Source organism: Anopheles cruzii, chromosome 2 (genome assembly GCF_943734635.1).
Source record: "Anopheles cruzii chromosome 2, idAnoCruzAS_RS32_06, whole genome shotgun sequence".
Classification (NCBI taxonomy): Eukaryota; Metazoa; Arthropoda; class Insecta; order Diptera; family Culicidae; genus Anopheles; species Anopheles cruzii.
Window position 1 is genome coordinate 33,916,854 of NC_069144.1, and position 25,323 is coordinate 33,942,176.

The 25,323-nt window shown below is 39.8% G+C and overlaps 2 protein-coding genes across 3 annotated transcripts in view; both read left to right on the top strand.

The window, feature by feature from the left end:
- The window catches only part of LOC128268024 (high affinity cAMP-specific and IBMX-insensitive 3',5'-cyclic phosphodiesterase 8), a 51,906-nt gene extending 30,724 nt beyond the window's left edge, over positions 1-21,182 (top strand). The window contains exons 1-15 of one of the 2 annotated variants that reach the window (XM_053005016.1): positions 6,649-6,663; positions 6,812-6,945; positions 8,576-8,632; positions 8,752-8,951; positions 11,347-11,406; positions 11,735-11,792; positions 14,796-14,894; positions 15,347-15,457; positions 15,562-15,731; positions 15,802-16,201; positions 16,274-16,481; positions 16,569-16,714; positions 17,257-17,479; positions 17,570-18,001; positions 18,079-21,182. In XM_053005016.1, the coding sequence (XP_052860976.1) occupies positions 6,829-6,945; positions 8,576-8,632; positions 8,752-8,951; positions 11,347-11,406; positions 11,735-11,792; positions 14,796-14,894; positions 15,347-15,457; positions 15,562-15,731; positions 15,802-16,201; positions 16,274-16,481; positions 16,569-16,714; positions 17,257-17,479; positions 17,570-18,001; positions 18,079-18,242 (2,445 nt within the window). In that variant the 5' untranslated portion in view covers positions 6,649-6,663; positions 6,812-6,828 and the 3' untranslated portion in view covers positions 18,243-21,182. Of the gene's footprint in view, positions 1-1,416; positions 1,506-6,648; positions 6,664-6,811; positions 6,946-8,575; positions 8,633-8,751; positions 8,952-11,346; positions 11,407-11,734; positions 11,793-14,795; positions 14,895-15,346; positions 15,458-15,561; positions 15,732-15,801; positions 16,202-16,273; positions 16,482-16,568; positions 16,715-17,256; positions 17,480-17,569; positions 18,002-18,078 lie in introns of those variants that run through there. The other variant, XM_053005017.1, reaches the window with a different exon arrangement.
- A 2,566-nt stretch (positions 21,183-23,748) lies between these two features.
- Positions 23,749-24,666, top strand: LOC128277532 (protein lethal(2)essential for life). Its single transcript, XM_053016005.1, has 3 exons — positions 23,749-23,890; positions 23,969-24,267; positions 24,339-24,666. Exons 1-3 carry the CDS (start codon positions 23,790-23,792, stop codon positions 24,521-24,523), a joined length of 585 nt encoding a protein of 194 aa, XP_052871965.1. The 5' UTR covers positions 23,749-23,789; the 3' UTR covers positions 24,524-24,666.
- The last annotated feature ends 657 nt before the right edge of the window (positions 24,667-25,323 follow it).

Below are 25,323 nucleotides of genomic sequence, written 5' to 3' on the forward strand. Positions count from 1 at the left end.
ATGGGAGACAGTATCGTAAAAAGCTTTAATCTGCTAATGTTAGCTCTTCGTCGTTCGGACAACCGATTCTCACACACATCTGTAAGTTAAGGGGAGAGTAAAAGAAAGTGCGATCTTTCTTTCGGACCCCCTCTTTATAACAACTGTTAACGAAATTCCACCATAAACTCCAGTAATTGTGGACACAAACGATCGGTCTTCGACATCTTCCAGCATCCTGTTGTGTGGTCGTCGGTAGAGTTTTTTTTTTTCATTTTAACAGCCGCTGCGGCAAAGTCCAAGCAGACGAACATTACAGAAATAGTTCGAAATGTTTGATAAATTTATATTCTAGAGTTGGAGCTTAGAACCAACATAGGTGTCTACACGTGAACCCAAACAATTAGATGGCGAATTTCTGAGCTCTGCTATCATTTTTTATTGCCCTCTGCCGTGATAAGTGATTCTTCTTCTTATCCGGCAATCACAACCGCCGAGCGGTCTTGGCATGCAACAGAGACATTGCTAATTTCGGTTGCTTACATTGTGTTTTTAAGGGCAGAGTTTTTGGCCCCGCGCCAAATATAGCCAATAGTCGAACAAAAACTGTATTGGACAGTAAAGCTAAAATATAAACATAATATATTTCGAGCGATATGAAATTATAATACTTTTTAAATGTTTTAAATAAGTTCTTTCAAAACATTTACGAAATCCAGCTAGTTTATATTAAAATCGCTCTCTTATTGATGGCCTATGAAAAAGTTCAAAATACCCATGCGGATCATGATCTGTTATCTAAGCACTTCCGGACGCGCCAATGAGTCGTTGAACGTCTGCATAGCCTTTTCCGCTTCGAGGGGGGTTGACTGGTGCCCAGCTTGGTTTCGGAGCTTCGGTATTACGCCTCTTTTCACAAGCATCATCTGCACATAAACGCAATACCCACTCTATCTTTACTCTTCCCTTCACATTCATCCTTTCGCCATTTTCACGGTTCTCATCCGGCTCATTAATTGCGTCCATCGAAAGCGAAAGCATGCCGACAAATACCGGCTCCCATTGACTCGATACTGAGAGGTGATTGAAACGAAATTTGAACTTCATCGCTATCGTAAGAAGAAAACATTATATTTTGAGTTTATTTGAGATAGCGTTGCCAGCCAAAGTGCTGCACACAAAAGCATTGAGGAAACAAAAAAAGCTTTGAGGGAACAAAAACAACATTTGTCATCACGAACCTTTCACGTTTCAACCAAACCCTATAAACATATGAACTTAAAAGCGATCTAAGATCTAGCAGAGCGTCCTATTGTTTTTAATGTATTCTAATTATTGTATTATTTTTTTGAATTTATTTTCTCAAATTTTCTACGTACTATAATGATTAACACTAACGTTTCAAATTTGTGCTATTGTGTCTTCTCTTTTTGTTAGGTGGAACTACCAGTAACTCGGGTCGCTACGGACATCGCAAATCATCGTTAGCACTCACGCCAGAGGAGGAACCATTGGACCAATACCCGGTGAGTATCATTCAAGATTCCTGAACACACATAGCGATGCATAAAGCCGAAGCAAAAGATCTCCACTGTAGACGATTCCCAGCTTTCCCAGATACCAGCACGATAGCTCTGTTCACGATTCGATTCAGCGCACGATTGTTCTCCATTATTCTAATTCTGATCATGGAATGTTAAGAATAGCATTTTTTTGTTTCCCCCGCTACGATTGTATTTATTGTGATGGAAATTGATACATGAGTATAGTTCCGACAATTATTGTTTAGCACTATGTGAAAAAGAAAATGCTGCTGACGAGCTTTGCGGCAATTTCTACGTCAAATTCCACCACGAAATTGGTCTCATTTCGAGTCTACGCATAGCCTATGATGTACTAAGGACGGGTTTGTACGACAATGCAACCTTTATTACTATGCAACCTTTATTTAAAGATTATAGATTGATACCTAAATCACGACAATCGCGGTTCAACAACAACAACAATAATAATAATAATACAACAACAGTTTGTATTATCATTTGAGAGATTTTGATCATGGAGCATCTTTCATTACATATCAAACAAGAGAATCGCGCACCTTGACGCAGTTCCAACTGGCTGTTTCCAATGCTATTGCAACAAATTTAATACTCTTCCTTGCTAAGAAATGTTAAAGGTATGATGTTAACAGTGCTCCAGAACGACACTGATTTAGCTTCGAAAACATATACCCTCTGTTTATGTCGCCTCGGTTTCCAAGCATCCTGCGAATTAATTTACCTTAGTTCGACGAGTGCGGTGATAGCCGATCAACGTCTATTTATGTGTCAGCCTGTGGTTCATCTTCTCCCTGGTGTACCAGCCGAAACCAGGAAAATCGATAAACCACTCCAAAACCTTTCGACGAAGTCAAATCGGGGAACACAACCAAGGGCTTATCTTATCTGCTTCATGTGCGTTTCGCACGATATCAGTAAACCGAAAAAAACCGCTTCACCTATACTTCGCCGCGCTTTATGGTTACATTTTATTTTAATCTAAATGACAAAACAGGCTCATAGAGCATATCGAAAACAAACAAGGCAAGTGGAAAAAGAAAGAAAATGCAACGTGATACAGAGAAATAAATAATACATACATATGCAACCTAAACGCTCTTTAGATTGCGTGTACGTATCTATATAGATAGTTGTCTTGTTTTTCAATGTTGCTCCCGATGCTCCCGACCCGGGGAACCTCCTAGTGACGTCCTCTACTTCCCCTCTTACCGCCACAGTATCGCGGGGTAGTCCACCGTGAGTGAGGGACGTCCGCTAAGTAGTTGTCGTAAGGAGGTGTACAAGATTTAGTTACTGGTTAGTTAAATTATTGATAATTGACCAGTTCGTTGGGTTTTATGCGAAAAACATCATTAGGAGCAGTTTTTGTTGTTGGTACACTATTCATATGAACGTACGTGAAGTTTTATTTCAATCTCTTCATTCTTTGTTTAAAAGCCATTTAGTATCGCCATGTCACAGTATATTATTACAATGGAAAAATTATGTATCGTGCAGTGACGGGTCCGTTCTAATAATAATAACAAAACCTGATTGTATAACCCCCGCTAATAACGATAGCGCAGTCGGTAGTGCTCTTCGCTGCCACGCAGCTGGCCATGGTTTCGATTCCCGATACCGGCGTGACAGGGGGGTTGGCGCGGGACCAACAACCCCGTCCGTAAAAACGAACTGTTACAGAAAGCATCCAAAGATTAACATTGTCTCTGGTGCCGGATAAAAGTCTCCACACACAGCCGAAGTAAAGTTCGGAGCGACACGACGCTTCTTCGACGCTTCTTCGACGCGTTCACACCAATGTGCCGAATTTGGGAACGTCCTTTCGCCCTTTTGTTTGGGCGAAAACATTGAAACACCTTGTGTGTTTTAAAACTAATCGAAGACTACTCAATTGAGGTTTTTTCGTATCACAAGCATGCAAAATATTTTTAACTTAATTATTACTTGTAATTCAAACACAAATTCATCATAAAACTGTTTTAATTCTCGCATCAAAACTCAATGGATCTTGAACTGGCAAATGTAAACACAAATAATCTGTCAAAAAACAAAACAGCTCGAAATATTTCGCCCCGTCCATCACACCTCCAACTATACGAACCTTGACAAATTTGCCAACCCAAGGCTGTCTATTTTATAAATTTTACTTTCGACGGAGTAACTTGACGCCGTTGCCGGTGTGAAGTGTCCCATACAATCCAATGCAAGACAACGCGTGTTGACGTTCTGAAATTTCATTTCCAAAACGAACTTCGGATGTGTGCTGACGCCTTTACGTGTTGGAATTTACTTTCCCAAATTACCGTTCCCGGTGTGTTTTGGCCTATAAAACCGCTCAGCGGTTGTTTCCGAAGAAGAAGATTGTATAACTACCGTTGTCTAATTGTTAATTCGAAGGTAAATTTTATAAATAGGCTTAGGTCGTTTTCATGTGCTATGAGACATGTTTATACTTTCTATTTAAAATTCCGGTAATCCAACTGCATGCATAAGAATAAGGTTTCCAGATGTTACGGACAAATTTGTCGAATGTGTATCATCATCATCATCACATCATGCATGTGTATGGTACAACTCACTTTACTCACTTTTTTCACCTGGAAGAATTGGATTTGATAAAGACACAGCATCATCCCCTCTGAATATATACGTCATACCATTGTATTGTTATTGAAAGAAATCTTTCCTTCCCGGACCGTACTTTACACAGTTCAGTTCACCTTTCACAACTCGGTAGTGGGACGGTGATATCTAATCTTTGTGCTTGTTCTCTCAAAAATCATCCCCACATGTCGATTTTCAGATTAGTAACCATTCCGATAATGGGTAATTGTCGTCGTCTCGTCTTCGTCTTTCACGGCGGTTTGCCGCGCTTTGACGCGCAGCGGCGCAGTTGACCAACAAGTGCCTTATCTACCAGTATATTTCCTGTTGTTTTCTTTTTTCCTGGCTAATTGTGTCGTAGCACAGCTAGGGGCTCAAGAGTAACTCTAACAAATAAGCTTCCTGATAAAAGTTGCAATCGTTGACGGTTACTGTCGCCTTGTTGAAATGAACAGTCCGTTTCAATGTTTCAGTCGTGTGGTACTTTGCCGTTAAGCAGATTGGAACAGAAGTTTCAGCATCGAATAGTGCTTAGTATTAACGATTGTAGTACAAACCTAACAAAATTTGGTGTAATTGTGTTGCACTGGTGATCATTATTACGATACGACACAATCAGATTGATCACGGCATGGTATCCTGCAGCCTGCCATGCCGATGCTTTGCTTGATGCGTGCTGCTTAAAGAAAGACAGAAAATGTAAAAACATCAACATTCATCGTCACAAAAGGCCTGAAAATACGTGCAACACACTGAATCGTGGAAACTCGATAGTGAAGCAAAATCCAATTCTGTGTAGCACCCTAAAAACTGAAGCTTATGGCTTATACTTTTCTACAAGTACCAAAAATGGTTTCATGTGTCAAAAAAGTGGTAATTAATACAGAGTGTACTTTCAGTTCCGTCTTTTTCTTAAATCTGAATTATTCTGTATCCTCCTCCTTGGTTGTACAACGGGATATGTCAGAGGATGTTCTGTCTCAGAACATCATGCGCCTTGGTATGGACTCCGACAATCCGACAAGATTGTTGAAGGTTTGAGTTTTTATCAGCTCATTAACATCCCTTGGCTATACGTCTTCCTAGAAGACAGATTAACTTGCGCGTTGCATAACGGAAGTGTCTTAGTTATAGCTAATATGCATTGTCTTTGACCGTGAGTGTTCTTCCGAAAAAAAACTTTGAGAACAGCATTTAACAGACAATAATAGAAAGTGTGAGTTCTTTCGTGAAAAAGAGAGAGATGGAGTTAGTTACTGGTGCCGCATGATAATTTGTGATAAAACAGTTAAAACAGTCATACAGTGTACACTCTAGTCGATTGGTGCATTGTGAAAGATTTACCTATTTCTAAAAAAGACCTTAACGTACAAGAAATGACCTTCAAAGAAGCCATTAGAATGGGGTGGTAAATTATGATCAATTAAACCACTGATTAGAAACGATCCATCAAACCATGTAAACCCCAGCATTGTTTTGTGATAAATTTGCATAAAGACCGTCATTTGATTCAGTCTTGCCGATAACAGCCCAAAACTCAAAACCGTTAAATGAATTGCTGAAAATGAAATGATTCTCTGGTCATCTATCCCATGGGAGCTTCCAGGACAGACGAATGATCGCTTCGTCAAACTGGCATCATTTGAAATGTACGCACGTGCACTAAAATAAATCAATCGATATAATACAGTGACAAGATATTGCCATTTGAAGGCGGATGGAAGACAGTTATTAAGTATGGCTGGTCCATCTAGCGTTTGGATTCCGAAGATCCCGTTGCCCGGTCCTGTTGAAAATAAATGTCGTCCTTGTTTTCAGCTTCAATTTCGCCGAAGAACCCATCATCCAACATGTCTCGGTAGCGTACGCCATCTCGTGTCCCTCAAGTGTACGTACTCCTTAAACCTCAGTTTGCTTAGTTAGTTGGATGTAACGAGGTTTGGTCTTAATTTTGAAAAACATGTCCGGCAAGATTGTTGAAGATTTGAGCTTTTTTGGGCTCAGTAAAAACCTTGGCTATACGTCTTCCTAGACGACAGATTAACTTGCGCATTGCTTAACGGAAGTGTCATTAGTGAAGTGCGAAAGTGAAGTCAACAGCAATAAGAAGCTTCGAACGGTTGCTTCAAAATGAAGGCTTTTTTTCGAAAGAGTAAGAGCAAAAGCATGGAATCGTTATATAAACCCTCGGTGCTGAAAAGCGATTTTTCGGAGGTAAAACATTTGAAAACGTCCTTACCAGCGGAGCAAATGTCCAAAACGCGCCGCTACAGCCTAGTAGGAATTCGACAAAATTCAAAAACTACTCAGTCGTACGAGGAAGCGATCGAAAATGAGTACATTGGATCTCCTCAGAATAAATTGGTAAATACAGAAAAAAATGTAGCTCAACAAAACAGTATAAATGGCTTCATTGCTGAAGTCGAAAAGAAGACGAAATCGACTAATATCTCGAATAGTCAACGGCCCACAACACTACCCGAATCGCCCGAATCGACACCATCTTACTGCCAAAATGGTACAGTCCTTCTTTCCGCACCGCTTAAAGTTTTTTTTCTTAACGATTACATCTCTAGACTGATGACTGATATTCCACTCTCATTTTACAATTCATCCACTTGGGTACACCTTTGGGTTCTTCGGTTTGTCCGATTGACGTATTCTAGATCAAGCAAGTGAGCAGATGTTACCAAAGACGCACTTCTTCTGGCCGAGAACATTCGGTCGCCGATCGCAAAACAGTTGGAAACCAACACTTTTCGCCGGTATTTCAGAAGAGCAAGCGATTGAATCTGAAACAGTGAGTATGGTTGAAGTTGCATTCACAGACATTTGTTAGAAAAAAATGATGCTACATATAGCATACGTCATAGGAAATCTCTTGTTTTGTTGTCGATTTTTGGCGATGTTGTAAGTGTGAACATAACGTTTCATGATACGATAAACCAGTTTTCGAAGCACTTTTTGGTGGCAATGTCTACGAACAAAAATTGGTTGTAGTGTTTCATTCAAATATAATGCAATTATACCATTACATTTAAGCTCCATTCTTAATATTGTCATTTCTAGTTAAGTGTGTTACAAATGCGTTTGTGCACATATACTTCGTTATTTATTATATTCAAAATAAACTGTCATTAGTACATATTTGTTTTAGGTATCATTAGTTGTTTCAAATAGTTGAAGTTGTTTAAAAGTTGTCGTGCCGGACCCTGTATTTTAGAATAATCTGGTTTTTCCCTGGTCACAGAAAAGAATAGTTTAAATTGTTGATATGTTTTATGATATTATGAAAACTCCAGTATGCAATCATTTTATGCATGTTTGGAACTCCCACTAAATACTTCTATTATTCAATCCACAAAACAAAATCGTGATCTGGATTTCGTTCAAGTCTTGACCATTTTTATTCAACATTTGTTGGCGCGAGCAGGTTTTGCAGGTTTTTTTGGTTGGCGCGAGCAGGTTTTTTTGGGCTTTCGTTATGATCGCAACGAAACTATTGTGCTATATAAAATGTGTACTTATTCCAAAAATACGAAACCAATGTTTGCGAAATGCCAAGGAATGATTAATTAATAAAAGAAGCGAATCACTTTAACTATATGATATCTCAATACACCATAATCTCAGCAATCTACGAGTGATAGAAAATAGAATGTTGATTTCCTTCACCAGTGGCTCTTACGTTTTGTCTTACAAGTGAAGTGTTAGTGAGGATCGTTCTTCTGATTGTGAGAAATGATTGTTTCAAAAATGTTAATCCGTCAATTAAGTGGGCGAGAGTGGCGACGATTTGTAGCCTTTCGTAGTTTACCGATCGATGCTATCGATGCGAGTTGTCGTCAGCAAGTACTGACCGACTACGATGTGCATTTTTACGAGTATGCTGATGACGATTTTCATCCGGAACTAGCTAGCAATGCACGGTCACCAGTAGAAACTACAGCAACTGTCTATTCTACTAGCGCAATGCGACACGATTCCGATACAGAATTGAATACAAGCGTACCCACGACTAGCGCTGGTAGGGATGCCGAAGGTTCTTTGTGCAATATTTTGGATGGGTTGTAGCATAATCTTCTCTTCCCTTCGTTTTCGCTATTTTGATTAAAATTGTTTATTATTTCTTCCTTCTCCTGCCGTTAGATGACCATGATTTTATTTCTCTCACAGCAATTGTGGCTGAAAAAGTTAGTATGGTAGTAAAGGTACATCAATAATTCAGGCACAAAAACCAACTGGGGAGAATCATGAACAGGAATCCTGCGGATGAACCTGAATTCGAATAATTTGAAATCGTTTTACTTTTGCCGTTGCCAGAATAAAAGCATATACTTGCAATAAATCCTTTCGTTCCACGTTGGAGTCATCTAATGAAAAATATCATAAAACTAAACATCTTTTTATCTTTTCTCTACTACTTCCAGCGCCTGGTGTCGGATGTAAAATTTCCCAATCTTCTTCCACCAAACCCTTTGATTAAGGTGAGTTTCCTTCCACTCATTTGAAGCAACATCAAACAAGTCTTATCTTCCAAAGAAGCCACAGAAAGCTCCGAAAAAAGTCGCACGTAAATTATAATGGTTTCGCCTCTCAACTTCAGATCCTAATCGCCTTTTGCAAAAATGATCCTGTGTTTGACGCCTTGGTAAACGCGAGTCATCGTCTTAGCTTCGAGCCCACGTTCGTCAAGTCCGCTGAAGCAGCCATCGACGCATTCCATAATCCGGTGGCTGGCGATCATCACATCATAATCGTCGATGCACGCTACCCCCGAATGATAGAGGCAGAAGCACTCGGCAGGTAAATCTTCCTGAAAACAGAAAATGCAATGTGCAATTTTTAGCAAATGTGTTTATTTGTACGAAAAACTAATGCTTCTTATTTAATTTTCAATTTTTTGTTTTTGTATATACATGCATAAAGCAGACCCGGCAAACTTTGTTCCGCCTCAGAGGCAATAAGTAAACAGATTTTGGATTTTATCTAGTTAATTTTTTATTAGGGGTAGGATAAATTTTAAAAAAATCTAGTACTTAAATGATTCTTTAATAGGTTTTTCACACTTTTTTAGGCTTTCTTTTTTCTTCTGCTAAGCACCTTGTGATACACTATATTATTATTTTTATTATAAGGCGCAAGAACAAACAACGCAGATGGTCTTCCGACCCGTGAACATGCCACATATAATTGACCATGGGAAAAACATTGATTTTTCAAATTCAGACCACAAACTTTCAAGGATTGGCCTTGTGTATTTTTAATGCCCATAGGGAATGCAAGACGGATCGGTAATTGAAGTCTTTTTAACTCAAACGGAACCTCGGAATGAGAACTTCCTCACCTTCGAATATTTCACTGAGTATCGTCGCGTAAATCATATTATTCATCCATTTTTTTAACACCAAATGCGTACCGCGTTGGTTTATGTTTCGAAGGAAGATTACTACGGAGCCAACCTTTAGGCGTAAATTGTGCGGTGCTAAGCCAGACACATCCAACGAGTTTAAAAATTCAACTGGATAGTTGGTGGCTTGTTACTGCTTCATTTGTTACAAAGTTAATAGATTTGAGTGAATGCATAGTTCCAATTATCTCATTTTGCATTGTGTAGTTTAGGTCATCTATATCTTTATTCTTATCCGCTAAAATTGCTCCCTCACTCAACCATTCATTACTTGTGTAGTTGGCAATGATGTTTGGGAATACTTTGTAGATATGTTCGTCTTTCGATGAGACAAGGTTACAAATTTTCTGCAGAGATGAATTTGTCGACTCCGCTTGATTTGTCGACAGGTACTCGACCATTACCGATATTCAGCAATTGCTCAGAGAAATCTTCAGCAGATGTCTCATTAAGCCAGTGGTCTCAAACTCATATTAGAATGTGGGCTGCAGTGGAAAGCAACAGCTAGTCAGCGGGCCGCACCGCATAAAGAAAACGTTTTTCATTAAATTGTACGCACTTAGATTAGTTTTGGTTTTGAAATAAATCGTATCGGTCACTTCTGTGCCGGCAGCTGAACCGGCAAGAACATTTTCTTGTGATTTATTGCTGACTATTCTGACTGGTATAACGTAATTATATACTACGCGGACGTGGCCGCGTGCCGCGTGTTTGAGACCACTGCATTAAGCAATGCAGCTCTAATGCTTGTTGTCAGCTGCAGTTTCTTCACATAGCACCAAAGATTTGATGGTTTGAGGCAAGCGTTCATTTCATCGGAAGCCGTTGATCTTGGAATAGAGTAAAATCGTTGCACCTCTCGAGCTATTGCGTAGATCTTTCAATGTTCCGTTAAGTGCTTCTAATGCTCGTTAATGCGCCACTGTGTAGGTTCCAGATGATGATTGTCAATGCTGATTTAAAATTTAAAAGCAATTTCAATGCTGAATGAGCTGTAGAAAATTTTTCTAACATTGAGGATTTAACAGGAGTACATTAGTTTGAACGGCTAAATCAAATTCCTGGTGATCATATTCAAGTTCCCGTTCCAATTCTCGATTAAAAGCGTCATTCATTTCCCGATTTGGTGCTGACAATCCTAACTTGACTAATGAACTAACGCACAGGAGGCAACACATATCTTTGATCAAGAGTAAAGCTTGATTACGTATCTCCTCATTCATCTCAAGGTCGGGGTTTCTGGAATTGGCACGAATTTAACCCTTCATAATACGATAATTTGTTTACAACGCGAATGATAAAATGAAACGTGTGCTGTCAAATAGTCGAACTGTTCGCGAGAGCTGTAGCGCGAAAACTGTGACTTCATTTTGACGCGGTCCGACCATAAGAAGTATCCTAACTGTGGTCCCCGGTTCTAAGCTACCTACCCATCAATTTTCATCCAAATCGATTCAGCCGTTCTTGAGTTATAAGTGTTTACGCTAACACGACTTTTATACATATCTTCTTCTTCTTATTCGGCAACAGCCGCTGAACGGTCTTATCCTGCACCAGAGACAATGTTAATCTCGGTTGCTCTCTGTATAGGGTCGTTTTTACGGGCAGGATTGTTGGCCCCGCGCCAACCCCGCTGTCACACCGGTATCGGGAATTGAAAGCATGGTCGACTTTATAGGTGGCCGTGTCCCGGGAATTGAACCCAGGCCAGCTACGTGACAGTGACGAGCGTTACCGACTGCTCTATGAACGGAGGCTTATATATTTATTTATGTATACACTTTTTCGTAGGTCTATTCGAAATTCGAAGGGCTGCCAACACACGACGATGGTTGCGGTGGTGAAGAAGAGGTAAGCATATTTATGAATCGATTTTCAATTTTTACCATCATCCTTACTCCCTCAAGCAATTTGGTGTAGCAATATTCACGAAATGCTTCGCGTTGTTCGTACGAGTCTTAACTTTTTTTTGAAAACATTTCACTCTCCATTGTTCTTCACTCCGCTTCTTCACTCATCTTTTATAAACAACTATCAAAGCAATAAGTGTTAGAAACTGTTGTGTGTAAAACACATGTTCTCTGTCTCGTTATGTTTACTAAATTTATCACGTTGATTGATTGCTTACAAAGTTTACCTTCACTTCTTATCGCGCACATTATATATACCTTTTTTGCAGCGTATTTGAAAAGGATGACACGGCTGTGATTTCTCTTCTGGATGCTGGATATAACAGGGTAAGTTCGAGGAAGTTAAAGGCATGCATTTGAAGTCAATGTGGTTAAACATGAAACGAGTGACATGACAAACGAAAACAATATTAATTTTAATATTGGGTAGTCTAAAAAGAAATCCATTATTTTCATGGTAGATGCCTTTAGTTATCGATATCTCGTGAAGTATCGATCGTACAGTTTGAAATTAAGGCTCGTTTTAAAGCTGATACTTTGCACTTAAAAAAATGCTTTCACTGTGTTTTGTTTATTCCGTTCGTTTATAAGTTACAGGGTGTTAACAATGGAAGTCAATAAGAAGAAAACTCGATACATTTCACAGTTTTTCTTTGATAAAGGCGAAATTTTAAGCTGGGCAGCTGAAATTGTGCATAGTGCTTATGATGCCGATACTCTAACAGTTAGATACGTGTAATTTTGGTTTCGTTGATCCGTTTCAGCTAAAGGGTGTCTCGGTCCAAAATTGGTCAAACAAAAAAATGTGTAAATCGGTCAAAAAAATTACTAAAAAATCAAGTCATATTTCTTTTGAAAGCTCATTTTATACAGTTACATATTCTGTAAAAATATCATTTAATCCTCCGTCTTAAGGAATGCGAATTGCCGGACCTTTCGTTTTACTCCTTTCATCAAATTTTGCACCGTTTTCTTGGTCACTTTCTTTGGTGCAGGACACCAGTTTTTTTAAATTCCATCTCACGGACAACTGTTTTACGAGTCTTTTTCAAGTCTTGACATGAGTTTTCTAGTCTTGACAATGGCCCAATATTTTTCGATTGAGCGGAGTTCTGACGTGTTGGCGGGGTTTATGTCTTTGGACACACCCTGGACGTTGTTTGCGGCATACCACTCCATGGGCTTTTTTCCATAATTACAAGATGCTAATTCCAGCTAAAATAAAAAAGAACCTTTGTACTTTTTTAGGAAAGGCAAAAGATTTTTATTTAGGCACTATCGGACATAAATTTCCTGGTTGATGGTCCCGATCGCTATGAAAATGCCACTTTTTAACACTTTCAGTTGCACTATAGTGCAACTCCTGTCCAAGAAGCTGTTTAAGGTTTGCCTAGATTTAGGTTTCATCATCCTGCTCTACGCAGAAAATTTCGTTAACATCTCTATGCATAGACTCCGCGATCGTTTTCTGGCTGACATGTTTTGCTTGTCGTCACGATTTGGAGTCACTACTTTCTTCTAGAATGCTAGACTAGCTCGTATTTTAGTTCATCGCACGGTTGTGGACGATATTTCCAGCTTACTTGCGACATCTCGGACGGAGTGGTTAGGGTTCCGCTTGAAACAACCGATCACTCGTTTCATGGGTTTTGCGGTCTCCTGGTTCCGACTTCCACTTAATCCAGTGTTTCTGACTGTTGTCAAACGTTCTCCGAATACTTTTAATACATTGGTAACCTTTGATTTGGCCACATTCAACAATTTCACTAACTTGGCGTGCAAGTAATTCGGATTTTCGCGCTGACGGTGCAAAATTTTGAGACGATGCTCCTCTTCGCAAAGCATCGACTAAGAGCTAAAGATTAACAATCAGACAGTTTTAAGCCATTTGCCATTCACAAAGAAGCTCGATGTTTGGGCGCGACCTTATTTACACCAAAAAACATGATGGCTCGATTTTCTATCTGCGCAAATTTGCCCAAACGAAATGAAATTGAACCACTTTTTAAACGGATGGGTACTGGGAATGAAGAATGGGATACATACGACAATACTGTATGAAAACGATCATGGTTTAAGTCTGGTGAAGCAGCTTAACCGGTGGTCAAACCAGGACTTATGGCCAGGAATGTTCTAGTGGGTATATGAACTACATGAAATGAAAAAATGAAATGAAATATGGTGTGACTTCGTTTATTATGAGTTGCTTCCGTCTAGCCAAACACTAAATTCAGATCTCTACTGTCAATTACTCACCGTTCGAAACTAGCGCTTGACCAGAAATGGCAAAAATCTGCCAACAGAAGAAGTTCTATGTTCCATCAGGACAACGAAATGTCACACACGTCTTTAGTGACTCGCCACAACATCCGGGAGCTTGGTTGGGAAGTTTAATGCATCCAGTTTTGTAATGACCAGTCTCAAAGTGAATGTCGTCAATACGAAATCGATTATATTTTGCGCGGCAACCCATATTACGGGTGTTGTCTCAACGGCCCACGAACATATGGACCATATGGCTTCTCAGTAGGACCTCTTAAATATTCCACCTCCAAACAATTAATCAAATACAATAAATTAATCCAAATAATTAATGTTTCTTGGAAAGCTGTTCCACCATACGAGTGTTTCAATATCACCAATGAAGGAGTGACTGTTGAGGAACTTCCCGAACTAAAAAGAATGAAGCTGTGGGATTGGGGTTCTGATCAGAGAATACTGTATTGCTGACGGTACACGACGGGTACGTTGTTGGTGTTTGACATTTAATTTTATCCATCCAAGGCCGACAGAATCGCTTGTTCATGCGACGGTGAATCTTCATCAAGTAGGTTTGTATCCTGGACTATGGACTATGTACCTGATGGACAGTTTATTTTAATTTTGATACGATGCGATTAAACGATGCGTACGATTAAATGATGATTAAAGGGTGATTAAATGATGATTAAAGGTGATTAAACGTAATCTTTCTTCTTCTTATTGGACAACAAACGCTGAGCGGTCTTAGCCTGCACCAGAGACCATGTTAATCCCTGATGCTTTCTGTAACGGTTTGTTTTTATGGGCGGGGGGTTGTTGGTACCGCGCCAACGCCCCTGTCACGCCGGTATCGGGAATCGAAACCAATCGGTAATCGGCCGGCTGCGTGACAACCGGTCCCGGGAATCTAACCCAGGCCAGCTGCGTGACAGCGACGAACGTTACCGATTGCACCGGGGGCGATTAAATGTAATTACGCCCCACAATATCACACCGTCGAAGAATGAATTTACCGCTCAATAATGGCTACATTTTGACCCCTTCAATCGCATTCATTTATCGTTACAGTGCATTATCGAGTCGCCACATGTATCGATTTGTTCATCAGAGCTACGGCAAATCCAACACTCGCTCGTTCGACCACAAAATGTGATATCGACGCAACAGGTAGGTTTTCTGCATCGTCAGTATAAATGAGAATCTTATCCCATGTCCTTCGTAATCCTAACTGTGGAAGTACTCCCTGGTTCCTGTTGAACCAGTAGTCTAAGTCTGAAATAAACCTATGTGTCTAGTGGCCGTCGGTGTCCCTATCCCACTCGATTTGCCAACGTCGTATGGCGTGTGTATCCTCGGCTAGGGAGGTTGTCCGGAATGCACTCACCACGCGCAGAGAGGCCTATCGATGGACGCGACTGAGCACCAACCGATTCAACGCTTAACTAGAAGAAAAGAAAAAAAACAAGAGCGCATTTTTCGTCTAAACAAATCTTCCTAATGTCCCAAATTCATTCTCGGGTCGCGGTCGACTTATTTTATCTCTCACGACATCATGCTTCTCGGCATTACTTGTTTCAGTGATCAAACAATTTTCTTTCCTTGCTGTACTGCTTTCTTAGGCACTATACACGGCCCTTCATCGATCTAGAGAAGCGATTATCATTACGGACGATACGCTCCGAGCACAGTATGCAAACCGTGCCAGCGAACGTGTACTGAATATGAAATTGGTAAATCAGAAAGCAAACCAAATGGGCAGCATACGGAAATAAATGACATCAGATATCAACTCGCATTTATTTTCTCCCGATCTCTTATTTTTCCTATTTCACAGGATGAAATTGTTGGTAGATCACTTAGCGATTTGGTAACGGCCGATATAAGCAATATTCTATCTCACACCAGTAGATATAAGGACTATGACGGTTACCTCACAACTCGGAGAAAGTCTCAAGAATCAACACAAATTCACGTCCGTGCCGTACCTGTCTCGTGCATTGGAAGGTAATGGAAAGGGTTGCATATGTACGAAGCGTGCTTTCGTGAGTAATGATGCTACTATTTTTACCTACAGGAATCCCACACATTTAGTCCTAATCCTAGAGTCGGCATGTAATGCTTTGGCCCCGCTAAGTACCACCAGTGAACCCTTGCATACTTTGCCGCAGGGCAAAGAAGTGGCCCGTGGCTCCCTGCATTCTATCCGGCGACCCAGCTTCGACGTGCGATCGATCGCCTCGGATGGACTGCGAAGGACTAGTCTGGTGAAGTTGTCCTCGTTGCCGCTCGAAGCGCCAATCACCAAAGTATTGAGCCTGCTGGCACAGGTTCAGGAAAACTGTTCTCTCGATGAAGCCAAACTGCTCGACCGCGTGATGGAGTTTCTGAAACGAGAGGGACTCTACAGTCCACAAATGAAAGAGATTCGTCCGGAGGATCCGGTCGCAACTGATCTGATAGGGGCCCTGTTAACAGTGAGTAGCAATGTAAAGCTATTTTGTGTGAGCCAAAAATAACATTTCGCTTGTTCGCTTTCAAATGAATAGCATGGTCCTACAAACATTCTGTCGTCCCGGCGTAGCTCGAACGATTCCATCATCCGTGGAGGAGGTCGACCATCTACAGGAAGCATCGTTTTTCACAAAACCAAAGAATCTTCACTACTATCCGACCTGCTACACACGGCATTAGATTGGGACTTTGAAATATTTAAATTAGAGGAATTTACCGATAAACGTCCATTAGTGTGTTTAGGTAAAATACCGGTGTCACAAACGTCCCTCTAAAGGGTCCTACTTCAAATGTACTCTGTTCTGTCACTTATACCTTTCTTGCCAACAGGATTAGAACTATTACGGCGGTTCGATGTATATAATACGTTCAATTGTGACGAAATGACCTTCAAACTATGGCTCATTGAGATAGAGAAGAGCTACCACAGCCAGAACACATATCACAATAGCACCCATGCCGCGGACGTAATGCAGGTTAGTGAACGAAAGAAGAGAAGTTGGACGCGTTAATGGAAAGTTATTTTAATTATTCTGTACTCTCAGCTGCATTTTGGAATGGTACCTATATGATTCTAACATTCCGTTAGCTAAACCACTATTGTTAACACCACAGGTGCTTTCCTTGGTCTAAGCAATGTGGAACGTTTTTTTGCATCAACCACATTCTTCTTCTTCTTATTCGGCGCTACAATCGCTGTGCGGTCTTGGCCTGCACCAGAGACAATGTTAATCTCTGATGGTCTCTGTAACGGATCGTTTTTTTTTACGGGCGGAGTTGTTAGCCCCGCGCCAACCCCCCTGTCACGCCGGTATCGGGAATCGAAGTTGGAGGACTTCAACTCCATTTTAGGAGTTGTTTTTGGTAGAGAAATCGTCGTAAATATTGATAGAAATATGACAATCGTTTCATATCCAATCGAGATCAACAATGATATCCATTTTTCCATGCAAATGTAGCACTTGTTAATGACAAATAGTTGCGTAAAACAATGGTGATTGTGTACGTATTTTTTCAGGCAACGGCGGTATATCTGCAGCAATTGAGCAACCGCGAGATGAAGATTATGGACCGCATGGACGAGGCGACGGCCTTAATTGCGGCCGCAACCCATGACATTGACCACCCGGGCCGCTCGTCCGCTTTTCTGTGCAACTCGGATAGCATGTTGGCGTTACTTTATAATGATATATGCGTGTTAGAGTCGCACCATGCAGCCACGACGTTCCGACTTACACTCGGTAAGCAAATAAAATGGACTCGTGCACACAAACGCTCCGTCTAATCCAGAAATTACATTTCGTTTTTGATCGTTCGAATTCATACGGCAGCTGACGATAAGATCAACATTTTTAAGAACCTTGATCGAGATATGTACAAACTTGCCCGTTCAATCATCGTCGATATGATCTTGGCAACGGAAATGACGCGACACTTCGAGCATTTGGCAAAGTTCGTAAACGTGTTCGGTACGGACGTAGAATCGAAAGATCCTTTACCGCCGGACAACGATGACAACCAGATACTTGTTCGTCGTATGCTCATTAAATGTGCGGACGTCAGCAATCCCACCCGCCCGCTTAAATTCTGTGTGGAGTGGGCGCGCCGAATCGCCGAGGAATACTTTATGCAGACTGACGAAGAGAAGCACAAAAACTTGCCGATCGTAATGCCGATGTTTGATCGCACGACCTGCAGCATCTCGAAGAGCCAAATCGGTTTCATCGAGTACATCATTCATGATATGATGGATGCGTGGAATAGTGAGTATTGGTGGAACATTTTGTATTTTAGATAAACATTCGTGTAAATGTTCTAATTTCCTTGTCTTATATCTTAGGTTTCATAGAAATGCCAGAAATTGTACGTTACATGGAGTTCAACTATTCACAGTGGAAACTGTTCGAAGAGCAGGGCATCAACACGCTTAGCGACATACAGCGGAAACAGCTGTCACTCGTAGAGGAGCTCCGCAGTACGATCTCCCTGGAGGAGAAATTCTAAAGCAAATTATGGCAGAGTGCGCAAAAATCTTTCGTGTGCCAAACTCTAGTTTCATACTCTGTGAATTCGGGAACTATCCCGAGCGTGACAAGCGCTATAACCAAACGGAAATATATGCACGTTTCGAAAAATGAGCTAGGAGTGAATCCAGCGCTCTTGGAGCACGGCTGGATCAGAAAATCTTTGGCATGAAACATACCATTCTCACCACCACTCTAGCAGCAGAATCTGAATCGCTGGTCGTATCATATAAATTGCCCAAACAAGTACGCTTTCGCTTCAAATCAAATCAAAGCTGTATTAGACCAGTGCACAACATTTCGGATAAAAAGGCATTGCGTTACGTAATTTGGCTACCAGTTTGGTTATAACAATGAACGATACAGAATTATACTGTACAAAATTCACCATCGCATTATCTCTTACCACCACCTATTAAAATCATTATATATTACATTGAAAACAGTATAAATTATTGCAAAAATAAGACTAACTAGCCGTGCTAGTAATTTCCCGATGGCTGGCAATTGCAGCAAACTTACAGTCGCTCAGAATGTTCGCCAGTTATTGAACACATGCGTTATTGAAATTCATGAACCAAAAAAAACCATTAATAAAATACAGCACTGTGTGTTGCACTGAAAATAAGATGAAAACGATGGGGAGATTCCGATATGATGATATTGCATATAAAACTCATCTATTTCCTAACAAAAGAAAAGCGAAAAGGGCAACTAATCGGTATCCTGTTGCTCTGCATTGTAGAGTTTAATAAAATTCGCAGACTGAAAAATTCGAAGAGAGCTTAGGTACAAATTATATGGGAAAACTGTACCACCAATAGAGTTGAAAAATGATGAATATTCATATTGATGATTACAATCGCAGATGTGGCTTTTCCACAAACCTGCCTTAAGAGGTGTTAGCTACAAACCCGAATGAAGCTGGTATGAACAAATGAATTGATCCTTTTCTTAGGAAAACATCAGATACGCGATTTATTGATGTACCGGTACTCCTACAAAAATATTAAACACAACTACAATATTTCTTGGTATATGTTTACTTTGTTAGCGAATGTTTAAACATACATGTAACGAAAACATACCTTCGAAAATAGTCTGATGCACTTAGGCGCCTTCATTTGTTCTATCCACTTGGAATTCTTATCGGTTCCTTGCGGCTTATTATTTTCACAGTCACTTCTCATTGTATGTATTCTCAACTTAAACAAAGTTTATTGTTTCTCGAACCGGCGTTTTTCTACCACCGACATGTAATGCTTGTAATGTGTCAAACAAAAACATTATTTCACGAATTTAACTTTGCGTATTAGGACTACCAAAAATGGTTAACTAAGCGTTATTTACAGAATGTTAAATGTTGACTAAGATCTTTTTTACTCTATTGTATTTTCAGCTGCGATAAGTAGATTGATACTAGCCAGATCTAGTAAAGAAACAGTTATTTCAACACAGACGTTCTATGTTATCATGCGATGAACGACATCGTGTAGCAAAAAGTCACAGCGATCGGATACAAATAGCCTTTTACGATGGGGAGTATTGCGCGGTACTATCGCTTATCGTTATCCAGCCGAGCCGTATGTTGCTGTTGACAGTAATAAGGATTGGTAATAATGGAGTATTCTGCACGCACACTTTAGGAAGCTATGTCTGTGTTCTTGCACGCACGCACCATGTCATACGATGACCAAATGGAGCCGTGCTTTTGAAATGTGCCTCTTCTTTCACCGTATCGTTTATCTTTACATCTTGTCTATTCTTTACTATAGGAATGTGACAAAACATACGGTACAGAAACCGCTGCCATTTGCTTTATAAGGTTTATAATTAAAATCGAAACACTAAAATCGGGCTAGTTGCTTAAACTATCACTACTACAACTTCCATTACTACTTCAAATATGAGAGCTGTTTTACTAGCAAGAGGAACTGGAATATTCACTAATCGTGTATAAAGTAGCAAATACGAATAAACAACAATCTTCTACGCCAGGTTCATGGCAATCTGATACACGGAATGCTTTGCGCATCCGACTACGGCTAATTTTCAAACTACAGAACTGCTTTTCAAATAGACATATACTTCCTGGTGTTTTTGGCTATAAAGCAACATACCATACATAGGTGCACTACTCTGTACATGTGATTTTCTGATATGCTGGACATATCGATTTTCAAAAATGCACCGTCACATGTTTATTTTATAAGAACGCGTTTTGAAGGATAGCTAAATTTTTTTAATGCCTAACGCAACCGAAGGCTCTACATTACAAGAAAGATAACCTATAACATTTCTATGAACTTTATGACCAGGTACCATCAGAAACTATGCGTCAACAACAGGGTAAATATCATTTATTTGACCAGAGCATGCACTATCTGCATCTGATTTTGTGGGCTAATGAAGAAGTCTAAGAAAGAAACCGCATTGAACCTTAAAATATCAGAAGACTTTGCATAAGTTTTAAATTGAAATTGGAAAAATAAAGGACACTAGGATTGTTGCAATTATTAAAGAAATAGTTGCATATTAAATTGTACAATAAAATGATGTACATCATTTAAAAACTAAAAAGCGGCAACGCAATCTAAATTATATATACAGTCTATGTCACACCGAAGACTGCAACAAATAAAACGCAGCACGAAAAAGATTTGTAGGAGGAGTAAACTTATTGACAAAATAGATGGATATACTAAACGTAGAGAAAAAGAAACTATGTACTACACAAATATACCTAACAAATCAATACGGTCTTCGATAAACGTATAAGTAAAACCAACAGAATATATTCATATTTAACTTTTCATGCTACTGCAACACTGGTACTGAACTATACGAAACTGAACAAATTTGGTGTTATAGAAAAAATAAAAACAAATGTAATTAATAAAACTTCCATTAAAAATATTGGGAATGGAAAAAGCTAACCATATCAAGTGTAATGCTTTTTTCACCGAAAGAAGTTAAAACGTGTAAATTAAACAGTTAGTGTGCTTCAACATATACTAAAAACGCGGAAAAGATCCCACAATTAACCAACCTTCTTTATCATTGAAACTCCCTTTATCTGAAAATGGAGCTTGTTAAACGAGCTTGGATTAACTGCAACGTACGGGGTGTTTCATTAACGATGCATGATTTCATTTGGTTTTAAAAAACGGCTTAATATTTTTCGATGCTTTAAAAGTTCAAGTTTGAAAGGTTGATCATGGCATTTTTTTGTGTAAAACATTTTTGGTAAAAAATGTTAACCACGATTGGCTTGACAGTAGCTCGTGCGGTCGACCTATTTTTTAGTACATTCTCTATTGCGTCTGGTAATATTTCGGCAATAGGCAGTTGAATTGGGGTCTTAAGGTTGTCAATAGTTGCTGGTTTGTTCGCATAACATAAATATCGATTGTGGCTGTCGCTGTATGGCACGTAGCGCCGTCCTGTTAAAACCAAATGCCGTCCACGTTCTCAGCCTCAATTTCGCCGAAGAACCAATCAGCCAACATCGCCGCCAAACATTCAGCACCGGCAAATCGCAAATCGGCACCAGTGGAAATGAGCTTCAATGAAATGTGATTTTGATGAATGATTTGGCGACCTATCACTTTGGAAATAAAGTTTTCATATTTCTCAATTTTCTGCAACCAAAATTATATTTTATACATAAATGTAATGAATGAACCTTTTAAATAAATGTTCAACCATTTAAAAATATTTAGTCGTTTTTTTATAACCAAATGAAATCATGTATCATTAATGAAACACCCTGTATAAGATATGCAGTGAATCGTTACTTATATTAGAATAGGGAGATTGACTGATGACGTCGGTTTTTGTAACATCTTCATGATCCTCGTGCGATTTGCAAAGCGGGGGAGAAGAACACTAACCAAAAATAGAAACTGAAATTTTGTTTGAATCACGTGTGACACGAGATGATGATGATGATCACGAGATGATGACACACACAAGATGCAGCAATTCCATCTTCTTCCATTTGCCAAGGACGACAGAGCGGTACATTGGAGGAAGACTCCGGAAAGCCAACACGGTCTAAAAAGAATTTTAGAAACTTTTCACTTGTATGAACAACACTATAAATTTTTATATTTAGTTAATGTGTCAGTTATCGAGTGAAGATTTGTTAATTTCATGCATCAGCAATTCACTGAACTAATACCCTGTATTTTTTACTAACCAACAATGTTTCTTAGATACACCTTTGAAACCTACCCGCAACACTAATGCACTAACAACATTATTGTACACACCGTATATCAGCATCGCACGACGATCTTTTGATCGATCAATATATATCTCGACACTGTCGATTTGGTACAAAGATGAGATTTGGTACAAAGTTTCTCGTATTTACGGTTTGTATTGTTTGCCATTTTCTTTTATATTTTGTTTTGTGTTATATTGGGGGCCACACGAAGCGAAAATAAACGGTTTAACATTAATCTTCAACGTGATTTGACAAAAGCGCGATCGATTTGACATTTTTACGCTCGAACTTATGGTTCGTCTGGCCCTTCAGATAGACTATTTTTCTTCTCCTTTGCTGGCATAAGAAAAAAAACAGTGCAATATGCTGGGAAACATGGCGGATTTAGTAAGCCGTGAAAGACCGTCTCCAAAAGAAACAGTTATTAGTGTTAAAAGCTATTTTTGGACGCCACTTCACTCCGACCAGGTGATCGAAACACTATACGCTCTACGATCCATTCCAACACGCGAAGAAAATTGTTCGAGAATGCTAAAACAGTAAACATTTTGTTAGCTACCGACAAGAATACCGACGTGACTCTTCTCTTCATTTATTGCTCTCTGGCTGTTTCTATGCAGCTCTCAGTTTCTCTATATTGTTTTTATATTCTCCAACAATTCCTTGGATAGGAACAGTAGTTTCACCGCAGCCGAAATTGCACACAGCAAATACATTTTCTCACTGGATTCTTACTCGCGCATAACTTTGAGATCTTAATCGCGTGCGCGGAGAGACCTTTCTGCCACTTTTTCTCGTTTGTTTGTATTTTTTCGAATGTGTTTAAATTTTCGCACCACATTTGGAGAGGAAGAGTCTACGAGCGCTTGGGTATAAAAGAATGATCTTGCACTGAGCGTTTCACATAAACTTTGATCACCTAAAGATTCACTGTGCGGAATACGGATCGGCAGATTGAAGTGAGTAATTTGTAATTACAGTAATTAAGTAATTTCAACCAGGGATTACTTTGCTGTCAGTGAAATATTGATGACCATAAGAAATGAGTTGTGTTTGAATTGTTTAAAATGTTGCAGAAAGTAACAGAGATTAACATTGTCTGCGATACAGTAAGACCGCTCGGCGGTTGTAGTCAAATAAGAATTATTTAGTGTTTACCAGCTTATTTACTGGCTGATGCCCGTTACGTGATAAATGTTTCATCGTTTTGACTACATTGACTTTGAAATTCATTAGTTTGTCTAGTCTAGTATTTCTAAAGATCAGTTTCTAACAAACGAAATATCGTGTCAATAGATGTCTGTGGTGCCCATGTTATTCCGAGACTGGTGGGAAGACTTCGACAGTCCACTGCGTTCGTCGAGGCTACTAGATCAACACTTCGGCACAGGGTTGCGGTTAGTTTGACGCTAGACTGCGATTATAACTAAAGTGCTTAATAATAATCAAACATTTCTTTCAACTCCTTGTCACAGTGCCGACGATCTGTTATCGTCTTTCCCGTCACGTTCAGCACCTCTCTCGCCATCAATTTTACGCGGTGGTTACTACAGACCATGGCGCAATACCGGATTGGCTCGCCAAGACTCTGGGTCTACACTTAATCTTGACAAGGAACGTTTCCAGATAATCCTAGATGTGCAACAGTTTATGCCGGAAGAGATAACGGTCAAAACGATGGAACGCTGTATTGTGGTCGAAGGTAAACACGAGGAGAAGCAGGACGAACACGGTTTTGTTTCGCGTCACTTTACCCGCCGCTATATGCTTCCAAGTACGTGTATCTCGTGTTTCACAACAAAACCAGCAATTAATGCTATCAAATTCTCTTGATCCTGTGCATAGGCGGTCACGATCCAAACGATGTTGTTTCAACACTCTCCTCCGACGGTGTGCTAACAGTTACTGCACCGAAAAAGGCCCTTCCGACTCCAAATCCCGAACGCAGTGTGCCGATCCAACAGACAGGACAGCCAGCGAAGGAGAAGCCAGATCAGCAGACCCAGACGAATGTCGAGCAAGCAAAATAATCATCATAAAGATGGTCAGAATGCTCTTAACGCCTAATACTAGAGTATTACTACGACTAAATATACTCTTTTTTATTTAGCCAAACTGTATTTGCTATCACAATAAAATACAACATTTTCTTGCTTACTATTTTCTAAAACTACTTTGCTAGAACGTTCTCATTTTCATTACTCTCGTGATGTCTTTCCAGTTGTTGGTCAGATGCACTAGCACTTTGACTAGAAAAAGTTTCAACAAAAGATATTTGAGGTTGCTGAAACATTTATAGAACAATTAATGGTGTTAAAACATATTTTATTTTTCATAATTGTTCCCGGTACGGGAAAACCTCGGGTTGTTCCGCAGTGGTTGTGGAAGCTGTTGCCGCTCGACGCTCGAGGAGCTATAAGGACATACTCGTCCATGCCATTTTTGAGGATTGCATTTTCCGCCTTAAGGGGTCACTTTTTCGGTCTCACAGTTGGCTTAGGAGTCCAACTCCTGCTCCTTCAGTTGGTCGTTCAGTAATTTCTCTGCAGAGCTGGGTAGAAGCCAAGTAGGTTCCTTTCACGCCGATTTTCCCGGCATGGCCCGGAAACGGCATGCAAGTACAAAATCACTAAAAATAAATTCCTTCAGTACTTAACAGTCAATTTAAAAACTCTAAATGAATCGTTAATGAACAAATGTAACATCAGCTTAATATTAATTTTGTTCATCTGGCAACCATGCCCAAGCCGGCGAATGACAACAGAACTATCAATCCAGAAATGGCAGTGAAAAACCAAAACAAAAATAACTTTCTCAGTGCTCATTCGCT

Excerpts from the sequence above, each read along its gene's own strand:
- LOC128277532 (XM_053016005.1), top strand. The coding sequence starts at position 23,790 with ATGTCTGTGGTGCCCATGTTATTCCGAGACTGGTGGGAAGACTTCGAC. Across the intron at positions 23,891-23,968 it reads CACTTCGGCACAGGGTTGCG|TGCCGACGATCTGTTATCGT; the intron begins GTTAGTTTGACG and ends TCCTTGTCACAG. Across the intron at positions 24,268-24,338 it reads CCGCCGCTATATGCTTCCAA|GCGGTCACGATCCAAACGAT; the intron begins GTACGTGTATCT and ends TCCTGTGCATAG.